Here is a 19743-nt window from a genome sequence, read left to right on the forward strand (position 1 = left end):
TCAGCTCAGTGATAAAGGATGGGACTATGAAAAGAAAAGCTGTCACTGGAAGTGCAACACTTCCAAGGTACAGATGCTGGTCGACAGGTCCCATGTCCTACAAATGAGAGTAGCACCACCAAATGTGTGAACTACCGTATGTTTTGTCTTGGTAAATGTAGTAGACTAGCTCAACCTGGCGTCCTCTAGATGTATTGCATTGCAACTCCCATCATTTCTAGCCAGCATGGCTAATGGCTTGAAATGATGGGAGATGCAGTCCAGCACATCTAGAGGACACCAGGTTGGGGATGGCTGTGGTAGACTGTCACTTTTTCTCATACATACACAAGAATTTAGATAACAATCTTTATACAACCCAAGAACTTTAGAGTGAGAACATTACCCATCTGAGATGATTTAGCTTCTAGTGGCATGGTGAATAGTGCATTGCGCTCCATAGCAATGGTGAAATAGTTCCAAAGGCAATTCAAGAGACTGAACACAGCAGAGGTTGAATAAAAGAAACAGCAACAGAACATCCAATTGCTCCTTATAGTCAGATAAGCTGAATGTTGCTTCTTTAAATCATCATATCCATACCATGCACATGCGAGGTACATTCAGAACTTACAAGTCAATTAAGGATTTGGATTTTTAAAAACGGTGTATCTAAAATTTGTCACCACATTGGGTTGGAGCCAGATTAGGTTAACTGAATTTCAGGCAGAGCAATTCTACTGGGCTGGTGTTCTAGGGAGAAGCCGTGACATGAACCACCAAATCTGCTGGCAGAGAAAAAGTGGGAACAGGTGACATCCCCCATTTTCTTTTTAGTTGCTTGTTAATTTTCTCTCACTCCCCCTTTTTAAAAAGGATATTCCCTCCCATTGGGAAAATAAGTACGCCAAGCCCAAGGCCAGAGAGCTCCCTCCCCCTAATCTACTCCAGGGACATGTCATGGGAAACAGGAGGGCTTTGTGTCCTGTGAATGCGAAGCCCACTTCAGGATGCCTCCTATTTTTGCCATTGGAGCACCAACAGCACACCTTTTAAGAGGGAGATTCACAAAATCCTATGGCTCCCTATAACGGACCATAGGATTGCACGCTTAGTCTGGTTCCAACACACTGTTTGTTCCTACATGTGTCACTAAAAGAACAAAATAGACATCAAAATGATCGTACAAAGGCAGATCTAGGAGTAAACGCTGAAAGTTGTAAGAAATTTCTGTAGATAATGTTCTTGGGATTAGACTTTACATTCCCTTTCACAGGGGTGATATAGGGTGGTGTTAATGCTGTTTTGCTCCCTTCCCCCATTTCTATTCTTCCTGTTTCCTTCAAACAGAAACTTCCATTCCTTTGCATGCTATTGTTTCCCACCCTCCCCCCTTTTTTGACAGCTCAATAATAGCATTTCCTTGAGAGATGTCCTCATGAAGCAAGTGGAGCCATTGTTTCTTGGAAAACCATCTTTACAAAACAGAAATAATCTCATCCCAACAATAGAATCTCATCAGAAACAAACATTCAATATGAGGCCTTTGAACTGGAAACCATTTTAATGAGAATAAAAATGTTTCCAATGAACATAATTTGTCTCAGTCATTACTCTACATACTTTTTCATCATTAATCACTCCACAGCTCTCATTTGACTGTGTTTCTAGAGAAACCTAGAGTCCTGTTTTGACCAAGATGATAACTCAGTTTGTTACAGTTTTATGTTGTCATTTTCTTTACAACTGAAGGTTTGTCCAACTGTCAGGCTATAAAACTACAGCCAAACTATATCAAAGAAACATCTTGTAGTGCCAGTCATGGGAAAGGCAGGAAATAGAGTCTGAAACCTCCATGCCCTCCCATGGTTCACAGATGAAGGCAAGACACTATCATGACAGCCAGCAAAGCCAAGGGCGTTCTTCCTCTTACGAAGTTATTTCAGTCCAAGTATATGATAGGCTTGCCTATCTGCTGGTGAGCAATCCTCTCTAGAACACAGGTTCAGGAGAGTCTCCTTTGCTTTTGTTCTTGATATTCATTTAATTTCTGCTGAAAGTATCCTGTGGATGAAGGGAGAAAAATACACCAGTCAGTACATCCTGCGTTTGAATTTTTTCTCTCTCTACAAAACACTGCTGGCTATTTCCACATTACAGCAAAGTGTTCTGTCTGGGTGGAGAGGTAGTGACTCTACAGTGCTGACAACCCAATTGAAATGCTAGCACAGAATTGAGGGGATTGGGACTAGAAGGGCCCAGCAGTCTGAAAGGTCAGAGAAATAAAGGGTTAAACCCAACATTGTAAGAGCAGACTTCTGCTTGTCCTATGGGACTTCCCCTTACTTCCTGCACTGCCCTACAGCCTTCAAGGGTCCCCCACCCTTCCAGAGCAGATTTGGAGGATGGAAATGGATTCTGCCCATGGTTTCTGTTCCCCTTGTGGATGGCCAGCATTGGATCCAACCCAAAGGGATTTATTTATTTATTGCATTTCTTTACTGCCCAATACCCAGAGCTCTCTGGGTGGTTCACAAAAATGATGGCTCTACCAAATGTTGAGGTTTTTTGCACAATTAGTGCATAGTAGTTATTCATTTGTTGAAGGAGATCCAGATGACAAAGTATAACTCCTGCAGGGATATTGCATTTTTCCAACATTAGAAGTGTAATGACCCTTCTGTGGGAAATGCAAATCTCTCTGCTCTCTACTAGACTACAATTGACAGTGCGGAACGGATTGTGGTTGTGTGAGAGAGGCACCCGTCCCAACTGAATACAGTCTAAGAAGCAACTCCACACACCCCAAATGTTTATTTTATTTACATTGCTTTTACCCCTGCTGGCAAAATCATACAGCAGAGGTGCAGAACCTCAGGCCCAGGGGGCAAATCTAGCCCCCCTGGGTCCCAATCCAGCCCCCTGTGGTTTTCCATATAACCCTATGCCTCCTTCCTCTGGCCCCACCTCTTTCCTCCAACACCAATTGTTGGGAGGTTTTCTAGTGTTTTTATATCTTCCTCTACCCTTCCTCAATCTAAAAAGGTGAAAATGCCTCTCCTAAAGCTTAGTCACTGGCAGTAAGAGCTTTAAGCTAAAATATACTTGTATTTTTATTTTATTTTTTGTATTTTGCCCCATCCCTGTTAACTTTGCCCCCCACCACCACCACTGGAATGCAGCCCCCAAAAGCTCCAAGATGGAATTTGGCCCTTGTGCTGAAAGACTCTGCTGCCCAGTTCTACAGGTATCCATATCTTTTTCCTTGCAAGAAAATCAGTGCAAAGGGAAAGGGTCGATACCGTACATGGTGGTAGCGGAACCCATCCCCATGCATAGAAAGTGAGGATATTCCCCAGGGCCAAGAGAAACATACCATGGGGCATGGCCTAGCAGGTGGAGTGGGGGGGGACTCCTGCAACAATGGGAGAAGCCCAGACAGGGCTGGTGCTCTGCGTATCTTATTCCCCCAAGGGCAGAGTGATGGAGCTTAACCACAAGGCCAAATCAATAATGTTCCGTGGGAATCTTCTGTTGTGTGAACCATCCCTGCTGCAGCGGGAAGGCGCAAGGGCACATGACCATGATGGGCCAGGAATTTACCTTCTACACACTTCCTGCTCTTTTCTGCTTCTTGAATAAATAACGAGAACATCTGAGTCTTCACAAATTTTTTTAGAAACCTGCGATTGGTCTTTGACGTGAGGGCCTTGCAGAAAGGCCGCTCCTGAAAGGAGCCCTGGCCATTTTTGCTCCATTTGATGTGTGCCGGATAGTGGCCTATAATCTTCACAAAGAACTGCACAAAGGCATCCGAAACGCAGGCATTGAGTTCCTCAGATGCTTGAAAGACAAAGGGAGAGAGTATAAAGTTCAGGTTTCATGAAAACATACCCCTTTCCCAAGCCTGAAAGTTTGGATTGTTTCTTTGTCTCACTGACGGAAAATTCTGAAGGCCAAATTTACCCAAATCGCAATGTAAATGTTAGAGCTGCCCTGTGGAGGCTGATTTAGAATCACCACACATGGTAACAGATGGGTAACAGTTTATATGTCTCACAGTGAAGATTGACGGTGCTTCCAGAACCTTCTACAGCTTTCTGCACTCCACCAGAAGAATTTTCTGGGGCTGGAGGCGGGGAGACTTAGTTGAATGGCAAAAGCCAGCCAATACATTCAATGAACCGTTGCATTCCAATGGCTCAATAAGTGGTAAAAGCCACCAGGCCCATGGAGTGATTTCATGTGGCTTCTAAGTGTTGCCCATTTACATATATTCAACCCTAGGGTTGATCATTGCTGGGCTTTTCACAGTTCTCAGACACTAATCTCTAACGGAGATTATGAAGAGTTCATGTGAACAAGAACATCTTTCCACTGCACAGCCCCTTCAATCACAAGCTCCGATGCTCTGCATATCCATTCATTAACAAAGGAATGTCTACTGCTTGTAAGCAGTGGAAGCAGCATGGTGTATAAAGTCTTAAAGTAACTGGTGTCCTTGAGACATTAAATCCACTTTCCTGGGATTAAATTGCTAAGAAGCTATTACTATCTGCAAGTATGGCTCCAAAAGGGAGACTTTGCCTGCTTTGCTAGCTTCCATATAACCTGCAATAGCAGAAATATCTAGACATGTTAAAAAGAAAAGAACACCTAATGACTTTCTACTTCATTAACCTCAAAAAAGTCAGAGATTTGAGAAGCTATCAATGGTGCTACATCCATCACTCCCTTTCCCCACTCCGCAAGGTCTTAGGGAGCTATCACTTATCCTGCAAGGCATGTCAAACATTTCTGCATTTACAACCTTACCCCAAAGAGAAGATACTTTTTTTATATGCAGAGCTTGATCCAAGCTAGAGATCAAACCCTCATCCTATCCTTAAGGGCAGGCCTTATGCCTGAAACACATGCATAATGAAGAATAATGGATTTAGTTTCTCTGAACATTTGCAGAGGGCACGCCTATCACATCCTTTCTGGATCAGACCAAGGCTCTGTTCAGTCCAGCATCCCATTTTCAACAGGAAGCCTACAAGCAACAGCTCTTCCCCTTTATATATCCCAAGCACCTGATATTCAGAGGTAAACTCTCTCTGAATATAGGCCTATCACAGCTAGTAGTAGTTACACATAGACAGAGATAACCTCATGAATTTGTCTCTATGTAGAGTAGGCCTCTTTTTAAAGGGCAGGGGAAATCCTTCGTAACATGAACTGGAGACAACCTCACCATCCCACTTTGCCTTGGTACCTTTGAGAAAAAGGTGTTCCATAAAGCAAAATGAGTTCCAGTCCATGCTCCAGGCCAAAATAGTTCTATATTGGATTGGACAAGACCTAAAAGGAATAAGGGGTCCAAACCCAAATGTTTCTTAATGGATCTGGACTGGGCTCCAAAAACCCAGTATTCAAAAGACACACACCTCTCTCCATTTTTTGAGTTCTCTTCATCACTAAATGCAATATTTACAATCCCCTGTTGCACAACTGTTGCTGAGGTCTAAAACAGAAGATCAGGGGAAAGGCACACTCATTTGCATTTCACACCAACCCTCTTCCCCAGTGTGAGCAGAGCTCATTCACCAGTGTTCCTCCAACAGGCATACAACACAAACCTCTTCCAAGTTAACTCCTTGGCTCGAGCTCCTCTACTCCAGGGTACCACGCTGACATGTGTCTTTACCCTATGGCTGGTGTGCAGCTTAAGGCCACATCTGCTTGCCAACTCCTTGCATCCCTGATTTGCCACTTGAGTGCTACAGAGGCCACGCAGGCACAAATCCCTGAAAAAGCAGGAGTGATGTAGTAGATGGAGAGCTTTGCACGAAGCACCACTTCTGCAGTCAAATGAACTGTGTGCCTGTATACAGGATCCACAGTTTCCCCATCCTTGGAATCAAGGGCCTCCATTCTTAACTCATCTAGCCCAGGACCGTCACTCTGGACTCCTGTGCTCATCACATGTGCAAATTCCTCAATTTCTCATATTTTATGAGTACAGATTGGGGGAAGACAGGCCCTGGCTTACTCTGTATGTTGTTGTTCATCGCGGGAAGAGAGGACAGCATCTCATTCTGTAGCTTGGCAGGCAAGATCTCTTCTTCATCACCAACCTGCAGAATTATTCAACAGGGAGGTTATTAGGGAAAGGGGCAATATAGTTCAAAAGAACCCTTTTCTGACAGCACCTTCCAGTCTGCAGGGGAGTCAACCCGTCTCACCACTAGCTCCAGGACATCTGCTGCCACCTGGGTAGGTGGTCTCTCTGGAGAGATCAGAGGTGGGGTGGGGGATTAGAGAAGGGCAGCAGAGTGACCCAAGGGATACTGGGGGAGGAAAAGACAGAGGAGGAGTATAGGGAAAAGAGACAGGGAGAGTGTAGAGAGATTGCCATAGATAACTTCCTCAGGATCTCTGAAGGAAGAGGGGAGGTCCCAGACAGAAAGTGAGGATGGGTGTAGGGGCAGCCCTTAATAAAGCATCACTGCCTAGAAATGCCCATCATCAAAGTCCTGCAGCTGGGGATAATGTAGGATTCGGGATGCACTTACCACTTTTAAGAACTTTCCTTCACACAGGTCAACAAGCAGCACCTACAAAGGCACAACAATATCCACCTTTACTCATCCAGCACCGTTCTAAGTATTAGTAAACGAACCAGACAATGTTCGGGGCTGAAAGGTGGCAGGGAATTCTGCAAGCCACTCAATTCCAACCAAGCTGAGTCAAAAGCTGAGTCTACATTATGTTCAGCAGTTGTGGATTTACTTGTTTTGGATTAAAAAAACAATTATTTATTTATTTATTTTATTGCATTTGTATACCGCTCCATAGCCAAAGCTCTCTGGGCGGTTCAAAAAACAAAACAAAGATGTTCAATTTTAAGAAAGTGACGTGCTGTAAAAGCTCCTTTGGGAGTTGGACTCAGCCCAAAGGCCACGTAATTAAATAAATAATCAACTACCCACTGTTCTGCAATGTTTACTGGGGAGGTGGGGGAGGAAATCTGGGCTTGGTTTCAATGCAGATGTCACTAAAGTTGTGATTGGGGGAGGGGGGCACAGCTTACATTGATTTCATGAGAGCCAAATGTTTGCGGCAAACCTTTAAGATGACCTGAAGCTGGCTATGAAGTTGACAGTGATGACTAGCACTTTTGTCCCGGGGAAGGACATAGGGTAGGGGTCTTGCAAGTCAGGCCCGTGAGCCAAATCCAGCCTGCCTGGGATCCCAATCCGACCTTCCAAGGCTCCACATATGGTCAGGCTCTGTTCCCTGGCCCCCAACTACCCCAAACCACCAATTGTTGGGTAGTTTCCTCATTTCTGCATGTTCTTTTCCCTATTCAAAAAGGTTGAAATGTCTCTCCTAAGGCTTAGTTAATGGCAGTCAGAGCCGTTATGCTAAAATAGGCTGGTACTGGTGGTTATTTTTGGAATTTGCTCCCACCCCCTGTAGCCTTTGGCTCCATCTACCACTGGAATGCAGCCCTTGAGAGCTTCTCTCGAATATGGCCCTTGGACTGAAAGAGGGCTGACACCCCTGACATGGGGAGTCCCCACCAGTGCTAATCCTGGGTGCTGCCCAGCCTCCCAAAGATGGAGCAACATCTCACTCTCCTGCCCGTTCAATGACCTTCCTTGAGACTTGCAAGGCACTCGTACCTCTTCCATTGGTTGATCCAGAACTTCATCCAGATGGCGCCTTTGGATCCCCACCATGAAGGGTGTGGGGCAGCAGACAGTGCTGAGAAGCTGCTCTGGAACCACTGGGATGTACGTATGGGCCCAGGTGAAGGGGTAAAGAAGAGCTGCAGCGGCATGAATGCACTTGGAGAGGGAACTGAAAGGGAGTCACATTGCCAATTAGAATACGGAGAGAGGCTCACAAGGCAAAGCCAGTATCCAAAAAACAATCAACGGGGTGAGCAGATACCCATTCTATCATTCTTTAAATGTATTGTCTATGAGCATCATCAGAAAAGCGTTTTATTGCACACTCATTACTGGGCACTCGCAGATTTTTGTGGGTCCTATTCATGATGTCGTCTGCCTCCCGCACCTTCTAGCCTTCTTCCAGTGACAAAAAAAGACCCTGGTAAGTCCGATTTATTTTTAGAGACTGAACTTGCCGCTATCTCCTGCTGTGTGCAGAAGCGGCGCAATAATAACAGCCCACTGAATGGGCCACGTGAACGTTGTTTACTTCTTCTTTCTTCTCCATGAGAAAGAGGAAGTATTGAGCAATAAAAGTAGGGGCAGAGAAGCGATGGTAGGGAACCGTGATTTCTCCCCATCTGATGGAGCTCTATCTCAGCCTTGAAGGACTGGGAGAGGTTACAATATCATTGATTTTAAAAACGTCAAACTGACATTTGCTTCAGTAGCAAAATACGCAGGAGCTCTACTAATAGCCGGATCCTGGTTCCTAAAAACTAGCCCCAAAGACACTCAGCTCCAGCTTTGCAGTGAATCTTAGTGGGGAGTAGGATTGCCAGCTCAGAATCCAGAGAAGCCTCCTCTCTCCAGGAGCTCCACAGCTGCAGATGCGATGCAGCCGTGGCTTCGCTCACCAGGTCTCCCTTGGTGCCATCACACACTCTCCCTTCCCATCTGCTTTGGAGCAGAGCATGAATCCTGATTGGTTTGATCCAGCCAGCAGACAGAAACAGCTGCAGCAGCCCTGTGCGTTGGGATGGCGCAGGAATCTGTCTGGGGAGTCAAGTCTGCCGAGCTTTTGGGGACTTGCCTCCGCACCCCCCCCCCTCCCGGACTCCGGCTCGCTCGTCTGCGAGCTGGCCCAATTTGACCTGTGGGAGTCGGGCCAGCTTGTGGATTTCTGCTGCCGGCACCGCTGTGTTCAACCCCTTTGCACTCCCCTTGCTTCTGCTGACACTGCCAAGAGAGCGCAAAGGGCTTGTGCATGGTGGTGGCAGGAGTCCCTGCTGCTGCTGCCTTCCACTGCCGGCACCGCCACTCACTGCGTGCAAGTCTTTTCTTCTCCCTCCTGGGCTCCAGGAGGGAGAAGGAAAGACTCGTGCACAGCGACCCTGTGCGCAAATGGCTCCTTCTCCCTCTCAAGACCATGGAAGGAGAAGGAGATAATTGCACAGAGTGGGGGCGCTGTCTGCGAGTTCCGGTGGGGAGTCGATGCCTCAGCTCCTAACGCAACCTGAGCCAGAGGCTTGGGGAAAACCTGTCAAGCTGGATTTCCCCACGCTGGACATCCGTAGTTGTGACATGGCAATCGAAAAGCAGTGGGGTGGGCAGGGAGCAGGTGGGGAGTTCTATAAATGTAAAAGAACCACAGAGAATTGCCTCTATGCCAGCCTTCCTCAACCTGGGGCCCTCCAGTTGGGTTGGACTACAACTCCCATCATCCTGGGGGATGATGGGAGCTGTAGTCCAACCTACCTGGAGGGCCCCAGGTTGGGAAAGGCTGCTCTATGAAGTCACAACTTTACTATCTGAACGTATTATCAAACGGCTTTAAAATGTCGACAGCACCAACGGGGGCACCGCAATATTGATTTTGTAGATACACCGTGAGAGCTCCTGCTGGTTGGACTTGCCGCCTGCAGGCGGAGTGCGAGCTGCAATTGGAACCCACCCCCCAGATGACAGGGAGTTAGGAGATGGGAGGCCTGATCCAGCGAAAGTCATCTTAATGCCTCCGACATTAAGTCCCATTCGTCAATGGAAGGAAAGCCATTCACACCACCAACCATTTCAGTGGGGCCCAAGTGCAATTCATTTCCTGCAGACTGAGGCCGGGGTGTTTACCTGAGCTCCTCAGCCAGGAACACGATCCGTCGTTCAAGAGCTGCAGAGGCAAATATGTGGAGGATCTTCTCGGGACTGAGGCACTGCAAGAGAGCCTGAAACTCCACATGTTCCAGGTGAGAGTCCAGGGGACGTGTTAGCTCAATTTGCTGTGGGGAAGCAACCAAGACATGGCAAGATGATCAGGTTGGCATAGGTAGACCCGAGTGGACATCTTTTGCTTCAGAGGCTCAGCAAAGATGCTTTTTCTCCCAGCTCTTCATGGCCATCAGAATTCATTGTATTCTAATATAATGTCCATGCACTTTTAAATTGCATCCCTGTGAAGTGGGAATTAACAGATGGACAGCAAAAATGGATGTGGAGCACCTTAGATAGCTCCTTGTGGGTTCTGGCTGGTTCTGACTGAAACCTGGAGCGGATTCACCACTCCACTGACATCGGAGCCACCAGCTGTGGCTGAAAGGAAGCGCATCCCTCCCTTGAGAAGAATGGAAGAAGCAGGTAGGTTCACCTGACCTCTTCTTGGCCCTGCCCTCACGCTATTCAGCAACAGTAGCCCATCCCTAGGGGTAGGCCTCACTATCTGCTGATATCCTTGATCAGCAAGCAAGTAGAAGGACAGAAAGTAGGGAGACTATGCTGACTCCAGCTGCCATCTTAAGCACTCTTACTTTATTTTATTTATTTATTTATTTATTTATTTATTTATTTATATCCCGCCTTTTTTCCTCCAAGGAACCCAAGGCAGCGTACATAATCCTCTTCCTCCTCTCCATTTTATCCTCACAACAACAACCCTGTGAGGTAGGTTGGGCTGAGAGTCTGTGACTGGCCCAAAGTCACCCAGTGGGTTTCCATGGCCAAGTGGGGACTAGAACCCGGATCTTCCTACTCCCAGTCCAACACTTTAGCCACTACACCACACTGACTTACTTGAGAGTAAGTCCCAAGAAGTTCAGTGAGATGTACTTCCATGAAAGTCTGGAAAGGATGGGAACTACTCATCTACTTCCTCCTCTCCAACCTCTCACTTGCCCCTCCTTTTTTGCACAAGCAAAGCCTCTGTGCCTCGGCCTCCGTGGGAGCAGGATCACACCACAAGTCTTTCTTTCAAATGGCCACACAGGCACCTTGCCACAATTAACGCAGAAATTTCACTGGTTGATCATGTGAAGCCCAGTTCCAGCTGCCCAACATGACATCAGGAATCAAGTCCTGGCTAACACTGCCTAAATCCATTTTGAGGCCAGAAAGTGGCCACGTGGACTCAGAATAGCTTTCTGCCATGTTGCAAAAGCCCAGTCTCTTTGGTATGCACCAGCCCTCCAGGTATCTTGGCCTACAACTCCCATCAGCCATAGCCAAAGGTGAAGGATCAGGGGAGTTGTAGGCCAAAACACATGGAGGGCCACAAATTTCCTACCATGGTCTAAACCATGATATATACCAATTAGGGCTTGTTACAGAGCTTTCACATACCCTTCTTGCAACCTCTGGGTCTCACGCCCCTCCGCCCCATTTCACAATACAGCAGGCAGACATACTGTGTTTGGTTTGCTCTGGCTAGTACATCTTTCCCTACTACTCATTCTTTGGACTACCTGATTTTTTATTTTCAAAGCACCAGAGGTACATTTGTTCAATTAAAAGTACATTCATTCCCTGTTATTTATTTATTTTCAAAGCAAATTCAGTTTTAAAAAAGATTTCAAAACTATTCCTCGGGGGGCGGGGACACACAGGGAGGTGGGTTGGTGACATCACACCACCATTCCAGCCAGTCAGTGTTGAGCACAGCCGTCTTCCCCTGTGAGAAACTGGTTCCCCTGAGCTTGATCCTGCAGGGAAGTTTTAGACATCTGCACAAAAGGCAGCGAGTGCATTTCCACAGCAGATTTGTCTACAGAACTAGCTACAGGCATAAGCTGCTTTCTGGGAACAGTTTCTGCATTCCCTCAGAAAGCCAAGTAAAAAAACAAAAAAAACTGCTAGAAAGAGAAACTGCGATGCCCATTTAAGGGTAACAAAAAGACGCCGATGCTTTTGAGGAAAATGCACTCAGCACCCACTATCTAACTCCTCCAGCTGCCTGAAGCATTGAGCAAGCCAGGAAATCATACCAAGACTTCATTCTCTGGCAGCCGAAAGAGAGAGAAACTTTGGACATCAGCACAGGAAGTCAAATGTCGCGAGTGAGACAGCCCAGAAGAAAGAGCAGCAGAGCGTTTCTATGTTTCTAAGCCACGGGACGTCTCCCCAGGGGAGAAACACAGCGGAGGATAAAGAGCAGCTGGGGGCAATGAGGGCAGGGCTCCTGCACCTTCCTGGGCTGTGCAGATGGTCACGTCACAGTACTGCAGAAGCAAGAACAGTGGTCTCTGCCCAAGTTCCCTCCTCTATGCAACCATTACATGCACATGAGCCTGTATCGTACCTGGTCAATTTACATTGGGGGTGAGCAACCTCTACTGGTCCAGGGGCCAGATGCCTTCCCCAGACCAAGGGGGTGGGGCAGAGGAGGTCAAGGGAGTGGGCCTCCCATTTCAAAGCCCCACCCCTACCATCATATAATCTCGCCCTGCCCTGCCCACTTGTTCGTTTTCTCTGTGCAAAAAAAAGGCATGGAGAAAAGAACTTGGTGGGTGCTTGCAGGAGCCAGCGGTGTAGGAAGGGACCCATCTGGGACTCCTGCAAAGGCTGGCTAAGTCAAGTGCCTCTTTCCCATGCTGCCAACATCCCAATGGGCACATGGGGCGCAGGACAAGATTTGGCCAGGGCTTGCAGGAGTCGATCCTCTAAGCTCCGGACAAGTTTGGGGGAATCCCCATGTCTTCTCCCACCACAGATCAAAGGAAACACAGGGACTCCATTTCCCTGCCTCCTCCGGAAGCCTCCAGCCCAGGGAGCATGGCTTAGGAGGCCTGTGGAGGGTGCCCAATCCAGCCTGTCAGGCCACATCCTACGCTTCCACCTGTGGGCATTTGCATCACTCAAAGCACATGCTGGATAATTCACGTGTCCAGGTACTTTTCATCTTCTTTTTCTCCCATCTGCACCGTACTCATGACCAACAGGTCATTCAATTCAATTGTCACACGGACAAATTCTAAGTTTGCGAGCTGCTTTCCAACATGCAATATCATGCTTTGTGCCTATGACAAACAATCCACACTGTCTGTCTACTGAGAGGATGGTGAAATCCAGACAGACTTTAGAAAGCAAAAAGCAAGCCATGCTCAGGTTCAGTTCACTTGCAACACAAAACCATGGTTTGTGATGATCACTATAGTTAAGAACCCATCAACAGTTTGAGTATCTAGATGTTCAGCAGGCAAACCATGGTGGACAACTTATTGTTCTCCAGATATTTTGCCTACAACTCCCATTGACTATGCTGGCTAGGGCAGATGGAAGATGTAGGCCAAGACTTCTGGAGAGCCACCCCTGGTTTTGAGCTTATCTGTTCCTCCAACGCACTCAATCAGCACTCAGTTTCACAAGTTCACTGCTGTATGTTGTAGGTGGAGCAATGACCCTCACTATGGTTTGCCAATGGTTTGCAAATTCAGATGTAATGGGAAACCACAGTTAGCGTGAATGACAGTTTGCAAACCAGCTTCAAACTCTGGTTTCAGCTTCTGTTTTTGTTGACCTGACACAAAGTGCAGTTTGTGGGCAGGTTTGTGTGCAGATGGAACATGACACCATGTTTTGCAATACCTCAGAGTATTGTGAGCATCAGCTCCTGGCCAGTTGCACTACAACCATCACTGACTTATTTACCAGCTGTGATAGGTCCAGCCAAGTTGATTAGAAATGGATACAAACCTCTGTCCCCGAGTCAGGGATGAAGCTTTTAATGGTGACAGTTTTTCCTGGCGCTGGAAAAGGGGATTCGCGTAGACCCTGCATAAAGGGGTAGATGACCGCTGTAGAGATCTGCCGCCTTTTCTCCACCTCGTCCAAAATCTAAAGGAAGAAAAGGGATGTCAGCCACCCGACTGCCACTCAGAATTTGCTTTCACCCCTCTGGGGACCATTCCAAACAAAGAAAGAATTCTAAGCAAGGCCCTTCCTAAACCATCCGTTTTTTGAGGGATCATCCCTTTGTGTCCAAATGATGCATAGAGGATCCGAGGAGCAGGGAGGGATGATCCCTCCATTTCCCTGTGATTAATGAGACCTCAGTTATCCCATTTTTACCTGTGGTCCTGGGACGATCCCAAGGACTGTGGGCAGTGTGAGCACCAGTCCCAGCTTTTCCCCTCTTCCCCGTGAGTAGCGGGGGTCATCAGAGGGAAGGAGCCGGGACGGGGGGAGTCCAGGGCCCTTGGGGGTGGGGTGGGGAGCGGGGTCGGGGCTTGGTTTTTTTACCTTAATTTTTGCTGGAGCGCAAGTGCACTCCAGCTCTCTTTTTTAAAAAATGGAGTCAGCAACAGGCGTGATGCCTGTGACATCATGCACCCCATGTGAACTAAGGGCAATGATCCCGGAAGCAGTAAGTCCAGGATCACGCTCTCTACACCCGTAGGTGTAGAAAGCACCCAAGATAACCACGTCATGATGTCTAAGGGGCTTTCTATATGCCCGCGGGGGCTGCAAATCTGCGCTGCATCAGTTATACCAAGTAGTCCCTCGCAGCCACCGCAGGGCTTTCCCATGAAGCTGTACATTGAAAAAGCCAGGGACTTTACCCCGACTTTTTAATTGGGAGCGAGGCTAGTGCGGCTCTTCCGCCATCTGACCTCACTCTAGGGCCAATCCAAGGGGCCGTCCTGGTGGAAAGCAACTAGCAGTTGGTTTTCTTCCACCAGGAAGAGATTACGGGGTGGCTCTGGTACCTGCATGACCACCAGAAACACGGCGCTCCCTCCTTGGTGTTGGGATTACCCAATGCCATTGTGGGTGAGTAAAATCGCAGGGTTTTGGAGGGAGGTAGAGCCATCTCAATGCCCAGGTCTTTTCTCTGTTTCTCCCCCCTAAATAAATTTGTGCCAATTGCTCAAGGTCTACTACATCTTGGTTTATTGAGCAGAGATTGTAACCAGGCCTCTCTTTCCCATACCCAAGTTACTGTACTAACACATTGGTTCTTTGTTCTAGTAATAATGGTGCATCTCTGTACCGGTGCAGCGTACATTTCCATTCACCACTAAGCAACCAGCTAGCTCCCAGGCATTTGGGATCAGAGGTTTGGCTCCCCCCTTTCTTTCTTTCTTTCTTTCTTTCTTTCTTTCTCATACAAACGATCAGCAGAAAGAAACAAATCCCCCAAACTGACAGATTTAATCATGGAACAACAAGTTATGTAACTCCAAACCAAATTTATTACTGTATATGCTGGAGAGCAAAGGGATGACTATTTGTGGAGGTGGGGGTGGGTGGGAGAAAGAGATAGTCCAGAGCTCCTACCTTTGAAAACAAGCCAAAGCAGCCCAGGCAGCTTACAATACAGTAAACCTCAGGCAGACGAGCACCTCGTCCAGAAGGCTGAAAAATAATTTTGCACATAAAAATTTAACCTTCAAGGAAACCTCATTTTCGAGGTATATATCTATACTATGCAAAAAAAAAATCCATTCCCATAAAGTGGCAAGAAGAGTTGGCTTAAGTAAAAAAAAGAGGCAGGGCTATTTGGAATGATCTCTTCTTCTTTTTTACAGCAGCTGGATCTCTGTAGGTACACATGTGGTCATCCAGGGGCCGTCTATACATCTTCTAAGCCTCACGTTGGAAATGAATTGGCGCTGTGTGGTTATATGATGCAGTCGCTGATTTACAGCCACCGCAGGGCTTTCCCCCGACCACTGACTGGGGGTGGGCCTGACGGAAAGCCTGCCCTGCCTCTGCAATCAGGATCACCTACCACCACTCCGGGACTTCCCCTTGACTTTCCCCAAAGAAGCGAGATCAGCACAGCCCTTCCGCCGCGTGACCTCACTTCGGCATCAAGGTCGGGGTTGTTCCGGTGGGGAAGATGGCGACCACTGACTGGGAGTGGGCCTGACGGAAAGCCTGCCCTGCCTCTGCAATCAGGGTCACCTACCACCACTCCGGGACTTCCCCTTGACTTTCCCCAAAGAAGCGAGATCAGCACAGCCCTTCCGCCGCGTGACCTCACTTCGGCATCAAGGTCGGGGCTGTTCCGGTGGGGAAGATGGTGACCACTGACTGGGGGTGGGCCTGACGGAAAGCCTGCCCTGCCTCTGCAATCAGGATCGCCCACCACCACTCCGCTGCAGCAGAAAAACCATGGGGATTCAAGGCAAACCGGAGGCCATGTGGCGCCGTGAAGGCAGGGCCCAGGATGCTAAGGTGAGACAGAAATGTAGCCCAGATCCCCAAATTGGTGCCCTGGCTACTGAAATACCCTGGCTCACTCTTTCTCAGATCCACGGAGACTTAGCCTATCGAACACCCAACCTAAGGAAGGCAAATTCTGAATAGCCCAATTCTGTGGAAACCTCCTATGGAACATGCAAATTGGATTTAACAGCAGGGAGAATGCACTCAGTACACCTACAGTGAACAAAACAGAACAAATAAAACAAAACCTTCCTGTTTTCATAAGCCAGCCAAACCCAGTATACTTCATTTCTAAATATAGCAGAGTCTCTCCCTGGCAGGTTGCAGTGATCACCTCCTCCAAGCAAACATTCTCATGACACACAATGAGTTTACCATGACCCCCATCTGCCACCAAGACAGGGATATTGAGTAGACATGGAATGTGCCAGAAGATGGACAAGTGGTTAAGCTCTCTGTCCCCACCCAAAGGAACTTAAGCTGAGCCCAATAAGCATTTTTGCACAGGCGGGTGCTGCGAGGAAGCGTGCCTTGGAGCTCATGACTGTGGGGTTTTCCTTTCGCAGCTCTGATACAATCGTTAACCCACTTACTAGTAAGTTCTATTAACTTTAGTTGGACTTACTTCTGAGTAAACATGCAAAATGAGAGCATCCCCTCATTGCACTCAACATGGCCCCAATGCACAATACAGGGTGGTTCCATCGAAGTCCACATGACAGAACAGGGGATATAAGCATGAGAAGCCCAGTACATTGATGCGGTAGCTTCCTTTGCGGTATGGGGGAAGCACAGCTTCCTGCACTTCCAGTTCCACCCTAAAGCAGCCTTTTACAAGTTGATGCTCTCCAGATGTATGAGACCAAACTCTCAGCATCCCCAGGCAAGTTGGGGAAGGTTTCTCTAATGCACTGCAGGGCCTATTGTCACGGGAAAGCTCCCAATGCAACAGGCACTGGTTCTGAGTCTGGATCTCTATAAAGTGTGTGAGTGTGTGTGTGTGTGTGTGTGTGTAGATTTTAAGCACAGAATGCTCAGGTAGGAGCAAACCCCTTGCCTTACCTCCACAGCCCCACATAAACCACATTTGGAGCATCATCGCATGAGGGGAGATCACATTTCCTTACCGTCACTTCTCTGCCTCTGCTTTTGTCCTTCATTACTTCCTTCATCTTCCCAGAGAGGAAAGAAGAAGTAAACAAAGACTACATGGCCCATTCAGGGGGCATTTTTATTGCGCTGCTTTTCCTGCACACCGCAGGAGATCGAAGCACACTCCGTTGTTGTTGTTTTTAAAGTCGGATTAAAAGGGGTCTATTTTGCGATGGAAAAATGAGCGGAAGGAATGGGAGGCGGCGGGAGGCAGACCTTGTCATCTAAAGGACGCGCAAACATCCATAAGTGGGCAGTAGTGAGCGTGCGATAAAATGTTTGTCTGATGCGTTTTGAAGCCACTATTCGCATGATCACTGGGAGAAGGAAAGGGCTTTGACCTTACTTTCATCATCATGGGAAAAACAGGCGCTGCTTCAGAGGGAGAGATGCTATACCAACCAAGTTATTTTTTCTTATCTGCTCTGTCCTGTTGTAAATTTATTATTATTATTATTATTTATTTATTTATTTACATAGCACCATCAATGTACATGGTGCTGTACAGAGTAAAACAGTAAATAGCAAGACCCTGCCGCATAGGCTTACATTCTAATTTATATTTAGTATATTGCTGTGATAGTGTTCTGATACTGTTGTTTAGTGTATACAGTTGAATACTGTTGGGATGTTTCTGCTGTAAACTTGCATTGAGCATAGTTGAATATTGTATGTGTGCAAGATACACACACAAACATATTTGTGAGCCGCTTTGGGGACCTTTTGGCTGAAAGGCAGCATAGAAATAAAGAATAACATAACACAAGGAAACGGCTGCTGCGACAAGCAACTCCTCCCTGAGCTCAACTCTTTTTCCTTCAAGTCACTAACCAAGCTGGTCTCGCATGACTGAAGTCAAAGAGACAGGGCACAGCACGCGACACAAATATCCGGCTAGAAAGGCTGTCGTTAGGGACTAACACGACATTCTCTGCAAACTCATATTTGCAGCAGCCCAATGCTGGCTTTTGAAAAAGAAACGCTGCTGTGAGGCGAGGGCGGGATGTTGAGCAGAAACGCAGCAGAAGATAAGAAAGGCTTCTCTCCGCCCCGCCTGTCATTTTTCCACTCCAAATCACACAGCCCAGCAGCTTCTCCCCCCCCCCCCCCGCCCTCTGCAAAGTTCATCACAAGAATTTTAAATCCCACAGGGAGGAAGGCAATGGGGGGCCCGAGCGAATTTGGAGTGGAGAAATCCACCCTCCCCTTCTGCACTCAAAATCCCATACCCAGTTTCTTCTCTGAAATGATGATGACGACTAGATATCAAGGTTTTGTGACACACATTTGTACATAATGTGTAAGTAGTGCCTTACACCCAAGACAGACAGATAGACCTTGAAAGGTAAGCCTGCTGTGGTTCTCCAGTCATTCAATTTGGGACAGAGGCATGTATTTCAGAAGTGAACAGAGCTCAGAAGCAATTGGTTCCTCCCACCCACCCCCTCACCCCAGGGAAGAAGGCAGCTGGGCGGAGCGCTGATTGTTTGGCCATTATGACAATAACAACACCACTTCCCTTCCACTTCTCTAGATTGTCCCAAGACATTTTGCTACCTGAAGCAGCGCAGCAAATGTCAAGATGCACAGAATCAAGGGGCTTTGAGAAGGTTCCAGCTTTGAAGGCAGCCTAAAAACAATTTCAACTAAATAAATAAATAAAATATCCAAAGCCAGCAAAGTTATTTTGGTACATGAGGCAGAAAATCCCATAAGCACCTTTCCCCATCCCTAGCAGCAGAAATACAACAACAACAAGTAAATAACCAACAACGTGCTGCCCTTTTATGACACCCAATATCTGCTTTTTGACTTGGTTTCTCCATCTGCCGCCTCACACTGCCTCTCCATCCAGCTGTGCTGATTGGCTGGCCCAGGACAGTTAGGAAGCCAATTCCATCCCCTAAGTATAGAAAATCCCCACACACACACACACATCACATTGGCTTTTTTAAAAAATGCTGTGGAATAAGCATTTAAATGGTAAAAAAAATACCAGGTGCCTGAGGGAAAAAAATAAAACCAAAAGCGTGCCTGAGGCTCTGTGTGTGTGTGTGTGTGTGTGTGTGTGTGAGAGAGAGAGAGAGAGAGAGAGAGAGAGAGAGAGAGAGAGAGAGAGAGAGAAATCCTAGTTTGAATTAAGCCATTATGTGTGTCAGTAGAGGTATAAAGGGAGATACCTCTGTTGCAGGCCTTAATTTCATTGTACAGATACAGGGAATGAGAGTTAGCAGCTTCCCCAAGAGTTCATCTTTCCTATTGAGATCTTCTTAGGAAAAGTTATGAAGCAGATCACCAAAACATCATCTACTAGGACAATAGAGGGCTCTTGAAACGTAGCAACTAGTTCTTTAAGAAAAGGAACTGTACATTCCTCCATGACTTTATTATTGTTTGACATAGTATACTGATTGGTTGTTTCTGTTTTAGCAAGCTTTCTCATGTGGGTTTGTACCCTGATGGGTGAGTTATAAAATTCATTCATTCATTCATTCATTCAGTAAATCATTGCCTA

General features: G+C 47.0%; 1 protein-coding gene across 2 annotated transcripts in view; it reads right to left on the reverse strand.

Annotated features, from left to right (window-relative positions):
* Positions 1–1524: 1524 nt before the first annotated feature.
* DENND2D (DENN domain containing 2D) overlaps positions 1525–19743 on the reverse strand; it is a 40004-nt gene continuing 21785 nt past the window's right edge. For both annotated transcript variants that reach the window (XM_063144277.1, XM_063144269.1), the window contains exons 5-12: positions 15183–15260; positions 13599–13739; positions 9768–9916; positions 7650–7827; positions 6537–6578; positions 6014–6098; positions 3583–3822; positions 1525–2043 (exon numbers count right to left, since the gene is read on the reverse strand). In XM_063144277.1, the coding sequence (XP_063000347.1) occupies positions 1985–2043; positions 3583–3822; positions 6014–6098; positions 6537–6578; positions 7650–7827; positions 9768–9916; positions 13599–13739; positions 15183–15260 (972 nt within the window). In that variant the 3' untranslated portion in view covers positions 1525–1984. The remainder of the gene's footprint in view (positions 2044–3582; positions 3823–6013; positions 6099–6536; positions 6579–7649; positions 7828–9767; positions 9917–13598; positions 13740–15182; positions 15261–19743) is intronic.

The sequence above is a fragment of the Elgaria multicarinata genome, chromosome 1 (assembly GCF_023053635.1).
Source record: "Elgaria multicarinata webbii isolate HBS135686 ecotype San Diego chromosome 1, rElgMul1.1.pri, whole genome shotgun sequence".
In the NCBI taxonomy this organism is placed as follows: domain Eukaryota; kingdom Metazoa; phylum Chordata; class Lepidosauria; order Squamata; family Anguidae; genus Elgaria; species Elgaria multicarinata.